Source organism: Coenobita brevimanus, chromosome 91 (assembly GCF_032717465.1).
Source record: "Coenobita brevimanus isolate Jiangsu-jjx chromosome 91, ASM3271746v2, whole genome shotgun sequence".
NCBI lineage: Eukaryota > Metazoa > Arthropoda > Malacostraca > Decapoda > Coenobitidae > Coenobita > Coenobita brevimanus.
Genome location: NC_137044.1, coordinates 2596375 through 2617855, shown reverse-complemented (window position 1 = coordinate 2617855; position 21481 = coordinate 2596375). Strand labels below are relative to the sequence as shown.

General features: G+C 42.0%; 1 protein-coding gene across 4 annotated transcripts in view; it reads right to left on the bottom strand.

Moving 5' to 3' along the window:
* Nucleotides 1–21481, bottom strand: part of SCaMC (Short Calcium-binding Mitochondrial Carrier) — a 131569-nt gene that overhangs the window by 17777 nt on the left and 92311 nt on the right. For 2 of the 4 annotated variants that reach the window (XM_080281861.1, XM_080281862.1), the window contains one exon: nucleotides 6569–6680. In XM_080281861.1, the coding sequence (XP_080137987.1) occupies nucleotides 6569–6680 (112 nt within the window). Of the gene's footprint in view, nucleotides 1–6568; nucleotides 6681–8291; nucleotides 8310–16194; nucleotides 16601–21481 lie in introns of those variants that run through there. The other 2 variants (XM_080281860.1, XM_080281863.1) reach the window with 2 other exon arrangements.

The following is a 21481-nucleotide window of genomic DNA, read 5'->3' as shown; positions in this document are numbered from 1 at the left end:
CCATTTCATCCCTCCATCTTATCCTTGGTCTCTTCCTCCACCTCACTCACATACACCTTCCTTGTTAGTCTCTCACTCTCCATCCTCTCCACATGGGCAAACTACCTCACTGTATTTCGCCTACCACTTTCTGTTACATCCACATCCACACTATAATGCTCCTTCACTATCTCATCTGTCAGTCAGTCTCTGCATGTAACTCCACATGTTCATCCATCCATCCATCAATCAATCCTACGTTGCCCCATGAGGAACATAGGAGCCTGGGGCTAGGCAAGTTGGTCCTGAATTAAGATGAGAGTGACCAGCCTCACTCATCCGAGTGGCATTACGTGAGCAATAACCCCAACCACCCCTTGGATATAAACTTTCACCAGCTCAATCCGACTGGAACGTCGTAATTACCCACTAAACCACCAGGCGCCATAACTTGGTTATATGGTTACCACCCGGCAGAGTAAATGGTTTCCTGGTGTACAGGAAACCATTTGGCTTGTCATTCAGTGTTAAGTCACCCACAGGCAGAAGTAAGAGGAAAGAATGAAGGGCAGAAAGACAAAAGAGGGAATGTAAAGTCACCCGTAGGCAGAAGGACGTGGAAAGAATGAAGTAAAGAAAGACAGAAGAGGAAGGAAGGAATGGAGAGAGGAGAGGATAGGGCAGACACCCGAGAGCAGCACTACATCACGTGAGTGGATAGTGAGCACCCCCATCCACTCAAATATCTCATTTCCACTGCTCTCACTCTTGACTTGTGTTCTTCCAACATGGTCCAAGCTTTGCTTCCACATGTTACACTTGGTATCAGTACTATCTAATGGGACACATTTTTTATTCACCTTCTCTTCTGTTGCAAGAGTCAGTTTTCATATTTCTTTTGGATTAGGTTATAAATATGTGACTTGCGATGACTAATGACGATATACTGTACACACAGATGCTAGAAGTAACAAGCCTTTGGCAAACACGTATCCCCACCATGTGGTAAAGACTCTATAGATATGCACTAATAAGTATGGCAAATTTCACATATAGGGGCACAAACTAGGACCCATACACTAAAGAAACAAAGATGCTCTAGCAAGTAGTTACCAAGACAGAGTTATTTACAGATTAGAGTCCTTATATGGAAACAGATCATAAAATACTTACAATGTGGCAATTTCTTATGTAAAGGAATAAACTTGGATTCATACTATATCTTTCTATAAGATTTCAAGAGAATCCAGTAAGAAGTTTCCAAAATATAACACAACAGATTTTTCCTTATATGGTCAAAGCACATAAAGTTAAAAAAATATGGCAATTTTACATATACGGGCATCAAATACAATACATACTCTACCTTTCTGTGTGATATGAAGCCAATCCACCTGGTAGTTTCCAAGATGCAGGCTCAGATGGAAAGACGGACAAATGGACAGACAGATGGGTGATTCCTATATCCCCACCATATGGATGCATTTTAGACACGAACACTGTACACTCAACCCCCTGCTATCGCACCTAATTGGTCACAGGAAACGCATGTGATAGCTGAATACGCGATAGCTGAACTGAACAATCAATGGGAAAATTTCTAATTGGTTTTCCAGTGACCCATTTTTCTAACTTTTAACCACTTTATGCCTACGATTTCCTGCCAATCTCTCTTCTAACATGAAATAAAGCATTATTATATTAATAATAACAGTATAATGAATAAATAAACAACATAAAAGGTCATCAAACTTTTATAAGGATTACGGCTTGGGTGGTTTGATGGGTTCCGAGGCTTGGGAGTGGCTTTGTTGCTGCCAGATCTCTTTGGCTGTCTCCATTTCTTTAGTGTCCACAGCTAAAGGGGGTATCACATGGTACCTTATATCAGGAATGGCTGAGGAACATTTAAGTGGAACAAAACTTGGACGCTATCACACACGTTCCTCACACTGTCGTCAGAGCCCCGTCTCAGTTATAAACACGTGATTACTTTATCGACATCACAGTTTTTTCGGCATAAGAAATATTAACTCTTTATAAGGGTTTCAAAACGATTGATATTTGTTCCAAAATACAATATTAACAAGTATTCAGTGTTAGAATAAATTTCAATGCTGTAGTACGATATATTCTTTCGAGCCGGATGGGTTTTGGTCACTGTTTTGCCCGTCATGTCCTCAGCTGGAATCCGTTCAGATGCATTCCAAATGCCCGAGCTATAATCAGGAATTTTACCACGTTACTGTTCTGATTAACCATCATATCCTCTGCAAACCTCGTATGAAGTGCAGTGTGAATAAGTTTCGCTTAGCCTGTCTTCAAACTTGACGCGTGATAGCGGTCTTGGGGTGCGTGATAGCATGTATGGTTGTGCATTTGATGTGTGCGTGACAGCAGATAAACGTGATAGCTGAACGCGCGATAGTAGGGGGTTGAGTGTACGTAAATAATGCCAGGTGATCTAAATGTTTATAGAGGTTAGCTAATCAAAGGCTACAGAATGTTTTTGCAGGGTCACTGAGACTTGTCAAAGTTCAGTTTAAGTCTAAAGTCTCGTAAAAATGCAGCATAATTTTTTGAAATACTGGAAACAATTTGGCATGTCACTACATATGACAAAAATTTTACAAATCCTCTGAAAAAAAATCACCCATACAAATTTCCAACAATACTGTAAGCAATGTTTTATAACCTAAACTAAAAAGTATCATTCAACCCAATGCAAAAAAAAAAAACTACACACATACAATAACTAAAATACTTTATTGTCCCCCACATGACTAGATCATCGCTACATGCCTGCCTATGTTCCCTGCAGTGTGGTTTGGCACATATTTCAGTTCCTGTGTTTTCAGTTCCACCTTTGCTGTAGTGCGTATTCTTCAAGCCTTGGATCAGTGAACAGCTTCCTAACCTTGCCTCCATTCCTGTGAAACTAAGCTGATACCACCATGTTAAATCATCATCAACTTAACATAAACTGCTTTTGTGGAAATGTCTCCAAAACAGCCAAAACACCTTAATTTTTAATTGCAACACTGTACCACAAAAAGAGTTTGAAAATTTTTAATCTTTAAAGTCTATTTATCTATCTATCTATAGCCCGACGCCCTAATCCCGCAAAGGGTGGCCGCAGACAAAATGCCTCCAAGTCGCTCTGTCACCCACCATCTGACTACCCTCCCCCCAACTCACCCCCCCCTCCCTCATATACCTCTCAACTCCATCCCTCCACTTCATCCTCGGTCTACCCCTCTCTCTCCCTCCCTCCGACTCACCTACATACACCCTCTTAGTCAGTCTTTTATTCTTCATTCTCTCTACATGTCCAAACCACCTCAGTGTATTTCTCCTAATCTTCTCAACCACATCCACATCCACCCCACAACGTTCCTTCACTTCTTCATTTGTCAACCTGTCCCTCCATGTCACTCCACATGCTCCTCTCAAGTAGCTCATTTCCACTGCTCTCACTCTTGACTTGTTCCTCTCTTGCCAGGTCCACGCCTCGCTTCCATTCGTCAGGGTAGGGATCACAATACTATCATGCAGTGACTTCTTAACTTCCATACTCACCTCCCTATTTCTCATCACTGCTTTCAGTGAACCAACAACCTTCCTTCCCCACTGTAACCTTTCACGCACTTCATCCCCCAAAGTTCCATCCTTATTCATCATACTACCGAAGTACTTGAATGCACTCACATTCTCCATATCCTCACCATCCAACCTCACTCTACATTCTGTGACTTCATTCCTCTCAAACACCATAACTTTACTTTTGTTTACATTAACTTTCAGCTTCCTCCTCCTACACACTGTCCCAAATTCATTCACCAAACCTTGCAACTCCCATTCATCTTCACTCAACAATACTGTATCATCAGCAAACAGCAAAACTGGAATCTTCCAAATCTCCCCCACATTCATTAGAGCCACCCCCACATCCACTGCCCTACCTTGCACCTCCTTTACAACCCCATCCATGTATATATTAAACAGCCATGAAGACATCACACAACCCTGTTTCAGTCCCACACTGAGATCAAAGAACTCACTCAGCTCACCATCCACTCGCACTGTAGCCCTAGCTCCTTCGTACATACTCTTCACAGCACTCAACAATTTCCCCTGCACTCCATATACCCTTAATACCTTCCACATACCTTGCCTATCAATTCTGTCATAAGCTTTCTCCAAGTCCATGAAGGCAGCATACACTTTCTTTCCCTTCTCTGGATATTTCTCCACTAAACATCTTAGAACGAATATCTGATCTACACACCCTTTTCCCTTCCTAAATCCCCCTTGTTCTTCTCCAACTAGCTCCTCTGTCATATGCCTATCCCTATCAATGAGTATTCTACCATATATTTTACCAGTCACAGTAAGAAGGCAAATACCCACACTCCATCAATTCCTGGGGTCTTTCCCAACTTGATCTTCTTCATTGCTTCCACTACTTCCGCCCTACTGATCTCTTCCTCCCTCCTCTCATCTCTTTTTCTCCCAGCCATTCCCCAACCACTTATACTCGCACTGCTGCCACTCTCTACATTCAACAAATCCTCAAAGTGCTCCTTCCATCTCCTCAATTTCTCTCTCTTCTCCACCAACAATCTATTATTCCTATGTTTCACTCCCCTACTATTTCCTCTTTCACACTTCTTTACTTTCTTAACCTCCTTCCAAAACAATTTCTTACTCTCCCTCCATTTCACACTCAGATTTCTCCCAAACTCTTCATCCACTTTCTTCTTACTCTCCTTCACCAGTCTCTTCACCTCCCTTCTCCTGCTCACATACACCTTTCTCTTCTCTCTCTCATCATCTCCCCTACCTCTACTCACAAACCATTCACTATATGCCTTCTTCTTTTGTTCCACAGTTCGTTTCACCTCATCATTCCACCATGCTGTCCCTTGCATCTCCTCCTCACTCCACAAACCACCTCACACGCTGCGCCTATCTCCTCCGTAAATATCTTACATACGTCTTCCACCCCTTCCATCTGCTCTAGCTCATACCTTCCCAGTCTTTCTTCTCCTATGCTCTTATACTCTGCCACTTTCTCACTATCTTGCAAATTCTCCACTCTTCTCACAGGAGCTGTTTCCTCCTGTCTTCCCTTTTGTCTCTTCAACCATTTTCTTTGCACCTTTACCTTGGCCATCACTAGGTGATGGTCCGAGACTCCAATCCCCCACCCTCTCCACACTCTTGCATCCAACACTTGTCTTCTCATTCGTTCATCCACACACACGTAGTCTATCATTGCCTTTCGTTCAACAAGTTCACCATCCATCCTCTTCATTACTCTCCATGTATACTGGTGGATCATCTTATGCCGAAAGTAGGTGTTGGCTATTGCCAACCCCATACCAGCACAGATGTCCACCAAAGCACTACCATTCCCATCTACTTCTGCTGGCACACCACTGACCAACCACTCCATTCACTCGTACATCTTTAAAGTGATATACAGTAAAAGTTCTCCAATCTGATGACCAATAATCTGAATAACCCAATACAGTACTCTGAATTGTTCAAGGTGAAATTTTTCTAATTTTTCCCGGACTTTATCTTAGGATTCATCTGGCTTGGACTTGCCCTTGCACTAGGATGTACCTGCCTGCAACTATTCAGCTACACTTATATGCATTTCCGGGGTCCAAAACCCATATAATTTTAAGTGTTTATATAATGACCATGTATATATTTCTAATGTTTTCAAAGGTCCCTCCCAACAGTTAAAAAAAAAACAATAATCCGAATGACCCTTGGTCCCCTGCCACTCGGATTACAGGATTTTACTGCATGTGTTTGAAATATTACAAACATATGCCTGCAGAGGTGGATGAGAATGGCAGTGCTCTAGTGGATATTTGTGCCTGGAGGGGATTGGCAATAGCCAATACCCTCTTCAGGCACAAAATGATCCAAAGGTATATGTAGTGAGTGATGAGAAGGGTAGGTGGTGAACTGAATGAATGGAAGGCAATGATTGATGATATGTGTGCGGATGACAGGATGAGAAGGTGTGTAATGGATGCAAGAGCATATAAAGGTTGGGGGAGTGGACTTTCTGACCAAGGTTCAAATGAAATGGAGGAATAGAACAAGGGAAGGACAGGAGGTAGTTCATATAAGGAGGGTGGAAAGGCTACAAGAGGATGGAAAAAAGGCAGATATAAGAGAGAAGTGGAGGAGCAACTGTGTAAATATGGATTGGAGGAGACGAAGGACATGGAAGGTGTGTGCAATATATTCACAGAAGAAATATGTGCAGCATGTGAGGTGGTGTGTGGGATGAAGAGAAGAAAAAAGGGGTGCAAGGAACAGCATGGTGCAATGAAGAGGTGAGACAGGCTGTGGCACAAAAGAAGAAAGCATACAGCGAGTGGATGAGAAACTGGAGTGTGGAAGAAGTTGAGAGAAAGAAGAGAGAGTTACATGCAGAAAGGAAGAGAGATGAAAAGATTAGTAAGAGTAAGGAGAGAGTGGATGAGAAATTTGGAAGGAATTAGGATATAGCAAAAATAAGTGAAAAATACAATTACTGTAGAACAGGACTGAGAAGACTGACCGTGGCATGTCTCCAGTAGAGGATAATGTCATGGAGGTTGGCAGAGGGATGGAAAAGCAGGTAGTCTCTCCATTCATCAAAACTGATGTCTAATGTTCCATCTTTATCCATCCTGTTGAAAGAACAATCAAATGTCAGCAAATGATAGAAATAAATACAAATACAGTACAATACTATAATATACCTCTTTTTGTTGTCCTCTGTAAAGGATTGTTCATTTTCATACAGCTATTACAGAATAGTACAGTATTAAAGCTGATGAAAAATTCACCTTCTTGAACATATGTTTTGTAAACGACAAAATGCATCATAAATGCCAATTAATTAGTAAAAAAAAAAAATTCAAATGATGAACTTGCACTGGTTACAAGAAACTGCCAATTTTGGTAAATGCAAGAGTATTTTGAGTTAAAAAAGAAAATGGAGGAAAAAAAACTTCACAAACAATACAGGCATTTATACTGCACTGCATACAATATCACACAACCAAGCAGCAATTTAAAGTTGCTTACAAGCAGGTAGTGTGTACAGTGCTGTACTGAACCATTTTATGGGGGGGGGGGGAAGCCAGTAATACACACATTATTACTGCTGTCAGAGGAATAGTTTGGTGGTGAGACTGGCAGTGTTCATCATATGATGTAGGAGTTGCGGAGTTCCACATACATTTACTAAACAGACACACATAAAGCATAATAATTACTTACTGATAAACCTAAATAATGAAGATACCATTAACTCCAAAACTTTAACTAAAAACAAAATAGTAAATGTCTATAAACTAAGAATGAGTATGTCTTAAAATACAGAAGTGTGTATGGTAAACACTGCAATTCTGTTTCAAACAGACATTCTTTACTAATTATAACCATGACCACACCACATGTTTTAAACCAAGCTTGGTAATGGAATGATGAACAGTTCACTTTATTGGTAATGTGCTGAACTTCAGTTTCATGAACAGAATGTTTAACTAATCTATGACTAAAAACTTAATCTTTTCAGTAGCTACAACGTCTTTTATATTTACTCATGTTACCACCTACTGACATTATTCAGCTTTGGTGTGGTCATTGAAGCTGAAAGGGTTAAGCACAATCTCACTCACTCCATCAGTAAAATTTATTCTCACTTTTGTAAGAAAACTTATAATAAAAAATAATCAGAATGAAGGGGGTTGGTTTTGCAGCCAAAGAAGCAGCATGATGTCATTAGTTACACCAAGCAAAGCTTTATATAAAATGAACTAGTGAAAGTACAGAAACAGATTGTTATCATACATGAAAAACACAGACATAAACTATGATCTAAAGCATATGAGTACCAGTATGGGCCTTACAAGCCAGGAAACTGTTGGCTAACACAGAGTGTAGGAAACTGTGACAAGACTGGGAGACAACACAAGGAACAATATGCAAAGGAAACTACAATCAATCATACAAGCCACTTATACCACCTAAAACAACACCGCCAACAAGGAATAAAAAACTTCTAGGGTAGCTAATATTACAAAACACCAGGAATATAACAGATTGTTAGTTTTGATTTGTGGACAAAAATACACAACATATCTAACAAAATGGTGGATAACACAAAAATAACTTCATGATACAGTCAGAAAAAAGTTGAATGGATACTTGGGGAAACTGCTATCTTCTCTCTCACCCTCCTCCCCTTAGCTCTACCTGTACACTGCTCACCCCCGTCTGTCAGATGCACTTACCCGGTACTGTACACTATTCTGTAACCCAAGTAGAAAGAAAGACAGGCAGTTGTTAGTGGTGATAATTTCTACAGTATTTAATGTAGAAACAAGAAAAATCAAAATCCATAAACATCGAATAGGTAAGTACAGAATAAAACAACAAAGTAAATGCAGGTAATAGTTACTGAAACACGAAACAAACTAATTCACGATAGAGGACAGATGTTAAATACTGTACCGCACAAGTATGGTAAGTAGTACAGGATAGTCAGCCCTGATATGTTGGTAGTTTGTATTATAAACTCACATAAACCAGCAAGCAAGAGGGTCAGTTATGTAGTGCTGTACAATGTAATGGAGCAAGTGAAAACAGCAAAATGGATGTGGTAAGGTAAAACAAAGCCAACCGGGATGACAATGCAAGGAATGGCTAATGCACACACATAACACAATATTATTGAATGACTTGACTAAACTGCCTATAAGAGACATTTCATTTACACTTAGAACTACTTTTGTCCCCTTCCATCAATCTATGAATATCTCCATATCCTTCAGAATACTGGCTATTATTCGATTTAAAGCATATACCGGTACACCTTGCCTATCCATCATTTCACTACTCTTGCAAGTTGTCTCCTGCATTTGGTCCATTTTTTCATTAACCTTGATTAAAAGCTCAATTACCTGACGAGTTAGTTATACCAACACAGTAAATTTGTTTAATGAGAAGATGCAACAGTTTTGGCCCAACAGAGTAAGCAATTACAGTATTCACTATTCCTGCCCCACTGTTCACCTATAAGCTCATTTTTCACTTCCCTTCTATAACAATGCAATTACTCTTTCCTTCCTCTTTCTGACGCTCATCTAGCATTCCACCGCATCACTCTTCCCATCTGTCAACTCATCTATGTGGTCCTTCGCACCATTCTCCCCATCCCTCTTCATTTATTCCATCTAATACATCACTTTCCCTGTCTGCCGGTTCATTCATCTGGTGTATATTTCACTCTTGTTCATCACCTCTTTATCCTGTCTATCACTTCCACTCTCTGCTGGTTCAACTATCTGGTCCACTGTTTTACTCACCTTTCCTAATGGCTAGTTTAGTTCATAACTTCATTCTCCTTCAGATTCTTCCTCTTGTCAGTTCATGCAACCCCCTCCCCCACATCAACTCCCCCCATTCCACCCCCTACAATCAACTCCCCACTCCCACCCCAACCCCTACACCCACACTCACTCACTCACTTACGCTCTCTCTCATGCTCTCTAAATTTTCAAGGACAACTGTTAAACAAGTTAATGCCACATCAATACCAACACCCTTGCACACCACCACATTCATATTTTGGAATCCTCTAGCTTCTCTTCTTCATTTTTCATTCAAAACTTTCTTTTTAATCTCTCTCTCTCTCCCACTTTCCAAGGACGACTGTGAAACAAGTTAATGCCACTAATACCATCACTCTTTTGCACACCACAATATTCATACAGTATTTTGGAATCCTCTAGTTTCACTTCTTCATTCAAAACATCCTTTTTAATCTTCCTCCCCATCATTATTACCATAATCAGCATCACTCACTAACTCCATTAGGTATGTGATATCACCAACACCATCCTGGTGTCACTCGAATATTCCTATTATAAATTCCATCCTGTGCTTCAGCTACAAGAATGTTTGACAGACCTGGGGTGAATAAGGTTACTGTCAAGATAACCATGGGAAGACTGGTTAACATTTTCATTCAGATGATCCCGTAAATATTATACTTGCTATCTCCAGACAAAAATTATTCACCTGACAGAACTTTTGAAATAAAGGGGTTGAAAACTGTCTTCATTATCCACTTGAGTATGAGGAACTTTGTATTTAAATTAAATCACCTGGTTGCAGCAAAAAGAAAATTTTAAAATACTTCAATTCAGCTAAGAAGTTCAAGGTCTAGGCAGGATGAGGGGGAGGGGGATCAAAGACTCCAGGCTATTAGGGTGAAGGGAGGTCAAGGCAGATCAATGTCAGTCACAATCAAAGGTCAAGATACTAAAATCAAAGAAGTTCAGGGTGGATCATGTCAAAGGTCAGGATATTAGGATCAAGGATGGTCAGGGCAGGTCACAGTCAAAGATTGTCATTAGGGTCAAGGAAGGTTAAGGTAGGTCCAAAGGAGCCACAGTTAGAGTTCAGGTTATTGAGGTCAAGGGAAGTTAAAGCAGGTCAGGGTGAGATACCCTAAATAAAGGTCAGGTCTTTGAGGTCTGAAAGATCAAAGCAGGTCAGCATGAATCACAATCAAAGGTAATGAGGGGCAAGGAAGGTCAAGGTAGATCATGGTTAAAGAAGGTCAAGGTAGATCATGGTTAAAGAAGGTCAAGGTAGGTCATGGTCAAAGGTCAAGGTTGGTCATGGTCAAAGGTCAAGGTAGGTTATGGTCAAAGATCAAGGTAGGTCTAGGTCAATGGTCAAGGTAGGTCTGGGTCAAAGATGGTCAAGGTAGGTCTGGGTCAAAGAAGGTCAAGGTAGGTCTGGGTCAAAGAATTCAAGGCAGGTATGGGTCAAAGAAGGTCAAGGCAGGTATGGGTCAAAGAAGGTCAAGGTAGGTCTGGGTCAAGGAAGGTCAAGGTAGGTCTGGGTCAAGGGTCAGTGTAGGTCAGGGTCAAAGGTCAAGGCAGGTCAGGGGCAATGAAGGTCAAGGGAGGCAGGAATTAACCCCTTAATCAGGTGGCACCTCTGTAACTTATCCTTGCTACCTTCACACTATACTATACAGCTTATGAGCAATTTTTCGAATTGGCAGGGTTAGTTATAGCCTTCACAAACTTCTAACTGTACACAATAGTTTGGCGGCTGGAAGAATAAAATTTAAAGGATGGCAATGCACTGACGAGACTAAACGTCATGACACCAGGGGAAGAAAAGGTCAGGAAGGTCAAAGATGCTCTCTCTCTCTCTCTCTCTCTCTCTCTCTCTCAATACCCATACGCCTTAATCCAATACAGAGGTAGTCACAAACAAATCGCCTCGTCACCCTGCCCTCCGCCATCAGGCTGCCCTCTATCCACCTCACACCCCGTCTCAAAGAATTCTATTCCACCTCTCCATCTCATCTTCGATCTACCTTCCCCCTTCCCCCTCCACATCACTCACATACATTCTCCTATTCAGTCTCATCTTCCACGCTCTCCACAAGGACAAATAATTTAAAATTACAGTACTACTACTACTATAATGCTTTCTAGCGCAAGACCAATGTACAGCAAAATGTACAGTTGCACACGTAATACCGGTACTTCACAAAACGACAAGCTGCAAGACAGTGACCAATGACTTTCAAAATCCAGTGATGAGATCTTTGGAGCACAACAAACTTTTCAGATTATATGCGAGTTTCATTACTGTTCTGCTAGAGAGAGGAGTGATGCTGTTGTCCTGAACTGTAAAATTCTTGTTCAGTTTCTTCCTTAGGCGAGCTGAGAGAGCTGAGAAAGATCAAAATAAGATAAGAATCATTCACACGTTCTTTCTGGCTAATTCAAGCTGGGTGTGTTAACAACCGGATTATCTTTTCATATATTTTCATTCTTTCATTTCACAGAATTCATTCAGTCACTTCATTTTATTTGTTTGCTTGTTTAACCTTTTTCATCCTTAAAGAACATACTCTTAGTCACATATTTCCTATTTCCCGCCCTTCCATTCCCCATGACGCCTGTCGATCATGATAGGCTACCCAAGACAGAGTGATGGCTGTTAAAGGCATGGGTTTGATCGCCAAGGGGTGAATGGGTATCTTTCTATCACATAAGGCCACCAAGGACGTGGCCGGTCACCTATCCAATGTAATGGACAACTATAGTCTGACCTCGGGTCCAAGCACTTCGGAGTGGGTATTATACAACTGATCTCCCCCCTCCCCAGCACCCTCGTGTCATCATCATCATCTTATTTGATTAACACGGTTTGGAGTTTGATAATGATATACGTATGTGGATTCGTGGCAGAGACGGTCAGTCACAATAAGTTAAAATTTGATGTCTGATAATGATATACCTAAGCGAATTCATGGTGAAGGTCAAGTCATAATAATTCAAGTTAAAATTAGGAGTCTGATAACGATGTGCCTAAATGGATTCACAGCAGATACGATCAGTTTAAAATCCTCTGGGTGCTATAGGTTTCTCACTGCTGAATAAAACTGTCATAAGCGGTGACAGGGTTGCTCTCTCCTCTCAATATCCGACGTGGTGATTTTCCTTTCTTCATCTTCCACACTAGCCTAATCCTTCTTGTCGGTTAAGTCAGTCTGCTCCATAAGAAGTAGTTAAAGACTGCACGAAGGTCATTAAGGAAGATGATCAGCTTTGCCAAATCCCCAAAATCCTCTTACAAGAAGTACAACACAAGCCACGATAGTCAGTGTTATACCCAAATTCCTAACTGTACTGCCGAGCGAACAGGGCCATGGGGAAACAAATTTTATCCAAGAATCTTAAGTCCTAAAATCGAACTCTGCTTCTGCCCGTTGCGAGCAGGACGTGCTGACCATGCACCACCGACTTCCTCGTCTGCCACAACACGCGGCCAGACGAGACGGGGGAAGGCGGGGCAAGGCCGGGTGAGGCGGGGCGGGACAGGGCGGGGAAGCTAAGAGAGAGGAAGAGGATGAGGTACAGGAAGGAGGGTGGAAGGGGAGCGGGGGGTGTGGATCGATAGAGCTAGGGCGCCACTACCGACTATCACCGCTGCACCAACGAAACTAGGTCACCAGGAAGAGAATATGGCATAAATTTATTCGTATCGACTGTGCGTGGGTCACGGAGACAGTTTTTCAGTTTCTGCCAGTCCTAATCTTATCTCATTTCAAGACTACCAACAGATCTAGGTCTCTCTTGTTACTGCTGAGTGAAACGGGAGGGGGAGGGGGAACTGTGGAACAGTTTGGCTAGCACAAGTAACAAGAAAGAAATTCAGTGAAGGGAAGGACGGGGACCAGGGAGATCCCAAACCCTTACAAAGCCTCAAGAACTGTCACAAACAATGGGTTTAAGGCAAAAAAATGTACGTTAGGAAATTATATATATATTATATAATACAACCGTATACATACATACATACATACACACACACACAATATATATATATATATATATATATATATATATATATATATATATATATATATATATATATATATATATGAATGGGTAAACAAGCTTTTAATTCCTGGTGGTCATATCTGAACGCCAGTAACTTTAGACGTTATCAGCCCAGATCCCTTATTATAGAGAAAGGCCAGCAACGAAACAGAGGTCAGCCATCATTCCACCCTCGTCACATGCTTCGGAAATTACCGTCAAATTGTGAAAGCTTGTCCATATATTCGCGCTTAGTTTTATTAATATTTTCGTTAGTATCATATAAATACAAAAATATATGATGTCATCCAACTACTAACTGCAGTACACAACAGCTAGATAAATTAACGAAATGAATGAGATAATGAGTGAGGGTAGCCAAGCAGCCACATGATCAGGTTTGAAGCTCTCAACTTTAAGCACATGCAAGGCTCCGAGGTCAAGGTTATATACAGGACTCCCACACACTATCTCACTCATACCTCACACCTAACTCATCCTACACTCACTTCTCACTCCTCAAGCATCAGACACTACATTGCTAACCATTCATTTATTCACCACACTGACACTTAAAACACTGGCATGATCCCTCACTCACAAAATATAACTAACTCTTCTTTCACTCAGCGATTTCTCACCTCTCACGCAGTTCCACCCTCTCTTCACACATCGCACCCAACACTAGTCTTCCCACACACCATTCCCCACACCAGTATCCCACAACGCATAACTAACTCTTCCTTCGCTCAGCGATTTTCACCTCATGCAGTTCCACCTTTCCCCACAAGCTGCACCCTACATCAGTCTTCCCACACACCATACCCCATGTAAAGGCACTAAACTATCATAACACACTACGTAACAGAGACATTAATATGCTTTTAATATGTAATATAGAGGCTTAAGGAAAGGCGTGCCTAAATTCGAGAGAGCTGGAGGAAAAAGCAGTGGAAATTCTAGCTAAGGAATATTGCACACAACACGATACGACGCCATGGAAAGTCACACAACAGACCTGATGGAAGATCACCACATACTCATAGACGTGCCCACCCACATAACCCAACCAGTAGTATATGGGGGAAATTGAAGAGACCGGTCAGAAGGGGTTGGGATGCGATAGGAGACAGAAGAGGCACTGTGGAAAAGGCAGGAGTACAGGGGAACGTTAGCCAGCATAAACCGCCTGCACCACTGCTCTTGTCAAGATATCTCCCTTTTGAGAATAAACTGCAGTCAAAACCCAAGAATCATCTTCATTTTCCTCCTGCCATGTACGAAAAGACCAACTTGAAAATTCTCTCCTATTACAACCCTATAATCTAACATTTTGGAAACGACTCGGCTACAGCCACGAGTTACTGGTGGCAGTCTCTCCCAACACACCATACTTCACGCTTGTCTCTCCCCACACAGCACACTCGACACTATTTTCTCAAACACCAAACGCAACGATGGTCTCTTCCCACACACCATACCATACAACTCCCACTTTTTGTACTGGTATTTCTCTAACAATCCACTGTCCAAGTAAGTCTATGTGCATCCTCTAATATTCACGAGATACATGCTTGACTTGCAGTATGTTAAAATATTTACATCCTCAGCACCTTTCAGGCGACGTATCTTGCTACTATGGCAATCGTATTTTGTAATTTGACGTCTCATGTATTCTGTTAGTATTTTGTGTGTGTGTGTGTGTGTGTGTGTGTGTGTGTGTGTGTGTGTGTGTGTGTGTGTGTGTGTGTGTGTGTGTAAAATAACACAAGTTAACATGTTACACACACACACACACACACACACAAAGGCGAGCAGATTTGGGGAAACCTGTTCCGTGTGCGAGAATACCTTCCTCCTTGTTGCATGACGCACCACACGCCGGGCTTCCCACGTCATAATAACGCAGGCAAGTATAGAAATCCAACAGCACAGTTATATCTAGTTGTGGCCACCTATACAATAGTTCTTTCACCTTGACTTGGCCCAGATTATCGTGCTTTTGTAGTTTATTTCACGTAGTTCAATGGCAGAAAAAAACTATGCTACGGCTCTGCATCCATTTCATAGCACTTCTTTTTGACTAGCATCAAATTCTCGTGTTAATCTATTGCTACACTTCAACATTCTCTTGTCCCTGGGTGCACTGGGGTTTCTCATTCAGGCTAACACCAAACGATTTGTTGAACTGAGAAATTATTGTAATAAGTGGCTCATAAAACTATTCCGAGCTCTTATAAAGATACTCTAAAGAATCTTATTTAGGCTTACATGACGATTTTATTCTGTTGAGACAAGTCCTAGCAGTCAAAGGTCATTATTACATTGGTAAAATATGGAAACAATCTACATAAAGACAATAAAGCGAACATAACGTCCCAAATGCAGAAGGTAAGGATGAGGTGTTACAAAGGTTAACCCCACAACAAGGCAGCCTTGCTGTTCTTTCAACGCAGAAGCAGCGTTGTGCCTAGACACAACCATCGGGAAAGCAACAGTGGAGAAGCACTTATCAATCATGCCGACTACTCGCATGAGCATGCACGAGGGCAGGGGGAATGTGTCTGCGAGTACTGTAAATCCTCGTTTTGTCTCCATTCTAGTTTTATTTAGTGCATTCAAGTCCACAGTAAATGAAGAACATGTTTATTAAAATTCCATTCCTACCTACAAAGCTAACCTACCAGTTTCCCCTTATGTACAACACTAATATGTAGAAAAGGGTTGATATTTTGGCACAAGCAGCTGACTTACAATGAGGACCGTCTGCATCACCTACTTAGTACAAATGCAGGGTTTTTCGGGGGGCGGCGGGTGTATGATTCGTGCCACGTAATCCGGCAACTCTATGATGAAGTCCAAAGTGCCGTTCACCAGGTGTTCGGCTACCTCTGAAAGCAGTTCCACCGGACCCTCATCATCTTCCATCGCTCCCTCCCCCTCATCCTGCTCCTCCACCACCTCCTCCATGATGGGCGTCAGAGCCAGGAGGTCCTCTGGGGAATTCATATCTGGGGGCCAGTCCACGAGGAGGGAGGTGGTCCGGGCCCCCTAAAAGGTAGCAGTTCTGTGGCGAGTGACTTGGGACTCGAGGGAGATGAAACACGATTGGCAGCACACGGACGTTCCTCATGGTGCCATACAGAGACGCAACAGCCTGGCCACACCTCCACTTCCCACACTTGCCTCGTTCACTGCCAGGTGGTAATGACAGCCAAAGAACAGCCTCGTCTCTCACTCATTTCTCACAACCTCACCTTACCTTCTCGCTGTACAGAATTCAGTTAGGGTACACGAGACAGGGCTACACGCGGTTACATCACTACCTTCCCAATGTAAACTTAATTACCAAAGTTATCATGCGAGGAAGGCAGAGGGTGAGCTTTGCAACTCGGACGTGACAGAGCTAGACAATGGTATGGCTGGAATGAGCTGTAATGTGGAGTGGTCTGGTGTGGAGTGGTGTAGGATGGGATAAGGTATGCTGCGGCAGGAATGGTCATGAGGATAAAGTGGTATGGATAGAGATATGGTTATGCGGTGGTGGGAAGGCTGGGGTGACGTGGGTGGAATGTGTGATATGGATGGAGGAGAGTGGTATGGAGTGGTGTGGTACGGCAGCGGTACGGCCAGACTGACTGGAGTGGTGCCGGCTGTCCTGGGTGCCTCGCCCCCTTCCCCTTTTCATCACCCCCCAACCACCACCACCCCCTCGCTACCACAGCAACCAGGCACTCTCCCCACCTCCTCCATTCTACCTCACCAGGGACATCCTTCACACACGCACGCACGCACGCACGCACGCACGCACGCACACACACACACACACACACACACACACACACACACACACACACACACACACACACAAAATGACATTTCTCCCCAGCGTCATGAATGCCGTCTCACGTTCGACATAACTTGTGTAAATAACAGAGACCATAACCTATCGACATGCAGAAACTAACAGGTATAAGGGAGAAGTGCCAAAGGGTCTTGTTCGCACACAAGAATACGATCCAGTTTCTCTCTCTCTCTCTCATACACACACACAACCATTCTAACAAACCTTGCTCACAGGTCTTCCTCGTTCTTGGTAGCCTTAGTATTTTCACATCACGATCACCACTATACAGGCTGACGGCGCCCTCATTCTACTGACTATGCATCTCTTACTCAGCTTACACATAGACATTATTGACAGGCCGTATTCTCAACAGCTTAGGTCATTCTCTACTAGCGCTTCTTCCATGCCACTCTACATTTACATATGATTACGAATTTCTTGACCCTCTACCATCTCTTCCTTACCATTTTACTTCTATATATACAGCACAATGGCGTTCTTAATTCTCTAGCACTCTTCCTTGCTGGTTATTTTTCTTCCTTCCATCTTTCCCTTTTTTTTTTTTTTTTTAACAGATGGCACGTCGTTGCTCTCTTGTAAATTATTTGAGTTATGCCACTATGAAAAACATGTTAGGTCAGAGGTGCGTGTTATGGTGTAATATACAAACCTGACCGCATCAAGGTACTGACGTCTACACCGCTAAGGCCAGAGAACGTCCTTTATCTTTTATTCACCGTAACTCCAAGACAATTTAGCTACTTTATTCTAGGAAAGACTCCGCACTGAGAGGATTACTGAAAGCACTATAACATCTCCAGTTTAAATACTCTGTGTAAAGTTTTAGCACATGGTCTGAAGGCAGCAATATTAAAATGAAAAGTTCGTCGTGAGAGTGAAGTGGTAACGTGTATTGACTTCTTAAAGTATACTGACCGTTCCAAGGTGTACTGACATGGTGTAGCAAACCAGCCCACCCACGCCTAATAATGTCATGAGGTGTGCTTATGTCTCAACGTCGACGTCTTAAGGTGTGCTGATGTCTTAATAAGTGCTAAAGTCTTATGGTTCTCGTGGTTTGAGGTATGCTGATGTCTTCACGTATGCTGACGTCTAAAGGTTTTGTAATATCTTAAAGTGTGATGGCGGCGCACTCATTAACATCTGACGCAAATATATGACGCATCTGTTAACTTCTGACGTAAATACAAAACGATTGTGTGTGTGTGTGTGTGTGTGTGTGTGATAATCCTCAATAATTAATTCCCACTACAGTATTATTTTACACAGCACATTCTCACTCTTGCCCTCCCTCCTGCTTTCTCACTCACCCCTTTCTTCACACTTCTCCTTCACTATTACTCTTTCTTCAAACTTCTCCCTCATTACTACTATTTCTTCACACCTCTCCCTCACTACTACTATTTCTTCACACCTCTCCCTCACTACTACTACTTTCTTCACACTTCTCCCTCACTACTACTCTTTCTTCACACTTCTCCCTCACTATTACTCTTTCTTCACACTTCTCCCTCACTACTACTCTTTCTTCACACTTCTCCCTCACTATTACTCTTTCTTCAAACTTCTCCCTCATTACTACTATTTCTTCACACCTCTCCCTCACTACTACTATTTCTTCACACCTCTCCCTCACTACTACTATTTCTTCACACCTCTCCCTCACTACTACTACTTTCTTCACACTTCTCCCTCACTACTACTCTTTCTTCACACTTCTCCCTCACTATTACTCTTTCTTCACACTTCTCCCTCACTACTACTCTTTCTTCACACTTCTCCCTCACCATTACTCTTCACACTTCTCCCTACCAACTATTGCTTCACACTTCTCCCTCACTATTACTCTTTCTTCACACTTCTCCCTCACTATTACTCTTTCTTCACACTTCTCCCTCACTATTACTCTTCCTTCACACTTCTCCCTCACTGTTACTCTTTCTTCACACTTCTCCCTCATTATTATTCTCTACTTCAAGGCTCTACCCCCTCACTATTACTCTCTACTCTCACTCTATACCCACTTCACTACAATGACGGAAGTGCTATTACATTCTTCCAGCCTCCAAACGCTCTTAATCTGCTTAGAAGAAACTTTTTGAATGAAAGCGGTTAGATAAAACTTTCAGTAACTCCTTCAATACGAAAGACCTTCCTGAGGTTCAATATAATAATCCAGACGTAACAAGACAAACAAAATGAGGTTGTCTGATTGTAAACAAATTATCCGTCGACGCAATCCCCACACTAATAGTCACACCGCTCGTGAATGTGTCCTTGCATGTACTCAATATGGACGGTGGGTACTATAAAAAATATAAAAAACAGCACCCAAATGGTGACACCTGGAGAGAGAGAGAGAGAGAGAGAGAGAGAGAGAGAGAGAGAGAATGGAGGCAGTCGATTTGTTATGGAGTCCTATCTACGAATAACGAAACGGCGCGGCGACCGACAACTTTCGAAACCGGTGATGCAATTCTCGGAGGCCTAGAATAAATTTTTTTCTGAATTTCTCGTCAGACTTTCATAACTGATGAACTATAAATTGAAGTGATATTGTCCGTAACTGTACACGAAACTTAACATCAGCTATTTTGATCTGCACGAACCAAATCTTTCAGTTATAAATACTGTACAAAAGTTTTACAGTAGGGTATATTTGACATCGTACAAACTGTCATAGATAAAGGGTACAAAACGGTTACATACATTTAAAATACGTTGAGAGTTATACGATGTCATTTCGCTTTATTCTTGCTGCCACCAGACGATTTCATTTACATTAGTCTAGGAGAAGCTTTCAAAACTGAGAGGTCAGATATATCCTTCATTAACCCCTTTACTACAGGATGACATCCCAAAGCTCAACAAAATCATATGGAGGTCGCAAGTATAAATTGAAGAAGTTACCCCCCACCCCACTCTCTCTCATACACTGGAACACAAAAGAAAACCAACAGTGACAAAACCAAGGATCCACTTCGAGTTATCTGGGTAAGATTAAGGAAATTAGGTGCCAAAAAAGCAACAATAATCTCTCCATTCCATCCACCGTTCATGAGTATCTTACAAATATGACTACCTTTCCTCATCAGGTGCACTCTAAACCAAGATGACGAAACTGCATCATATCCAAATAATAATAATAATAATAATAATAATAATAATAATAATAACAACAATCATCATCATCATCATCATAAAACATTCCACACTCCACAGCTACATATCACCATTAAATATCTTATAATCCTTACACTATCACCCCTTCAAATATTACCGTACCACATCATCATCACCGTCATTATCATCTCCACAATTACATTAACTTAAGATACAGGCCTGCCATCATCACACCATAACACCACCACATCGTCTTACACCATCTACCTTCAATCAACCAAACCACCATCGACAAACACACCAATACCATCCTCGCACTTCACCAGTTCCCTGCACCATACCACTACGCATCGCACGTATTATACTCGTATCGCCTATTTGCACCAAAAAACCATCACCACCTCACAACACAAACAGGACCAGAGTATTACACTATTTTTATTCACCACACAATTACAACCCGACATCACCTACCTACACTGCACAAAACATCAACGCCACAACCAACTCCTGGTCTCTTCAACATCCTCCATCGGGTCAGGAAGGAAGAAACGATGCACATTTCACACAACATCCCCTACGTCACCGACCTTCATCACACACACACACACACACAACATATCAACACCAATTCTATCCTTCACGAGAACACTAAGGAAGGGGAACTACAATCTTATGTCACCTACCTCCATTACAGAAAAAATATCAGAATATCAACACCAATACAAACACAGTCTCTCAACACATATTCCATGGGGTTAGGAAAAAAAAAAAAAAAAAAAAAACACCTTCCTTCAACACACACCACACCAACATCCCACTCTCTCAACACATCTTCCATGGGTTCAAGAGGGAAGAAGTGATGCTAACATTTCACTTACTGCTTTGTACACGACAGCAATTGTTATGGTGAAGGCAGTGATGCAAGCATGTTGAGAGTGGCGATGCAGGATGAAGTAGGCATAACAAGCAAGTAGGGCGGGTGTGGAGGTAAGGGAAGGAGGGTGTGAAGGTATGACGGGGAGGGAAACACGGTGTGGAGGTAAGGGAAGGAGGGTGTGGAGGTATGACGGGG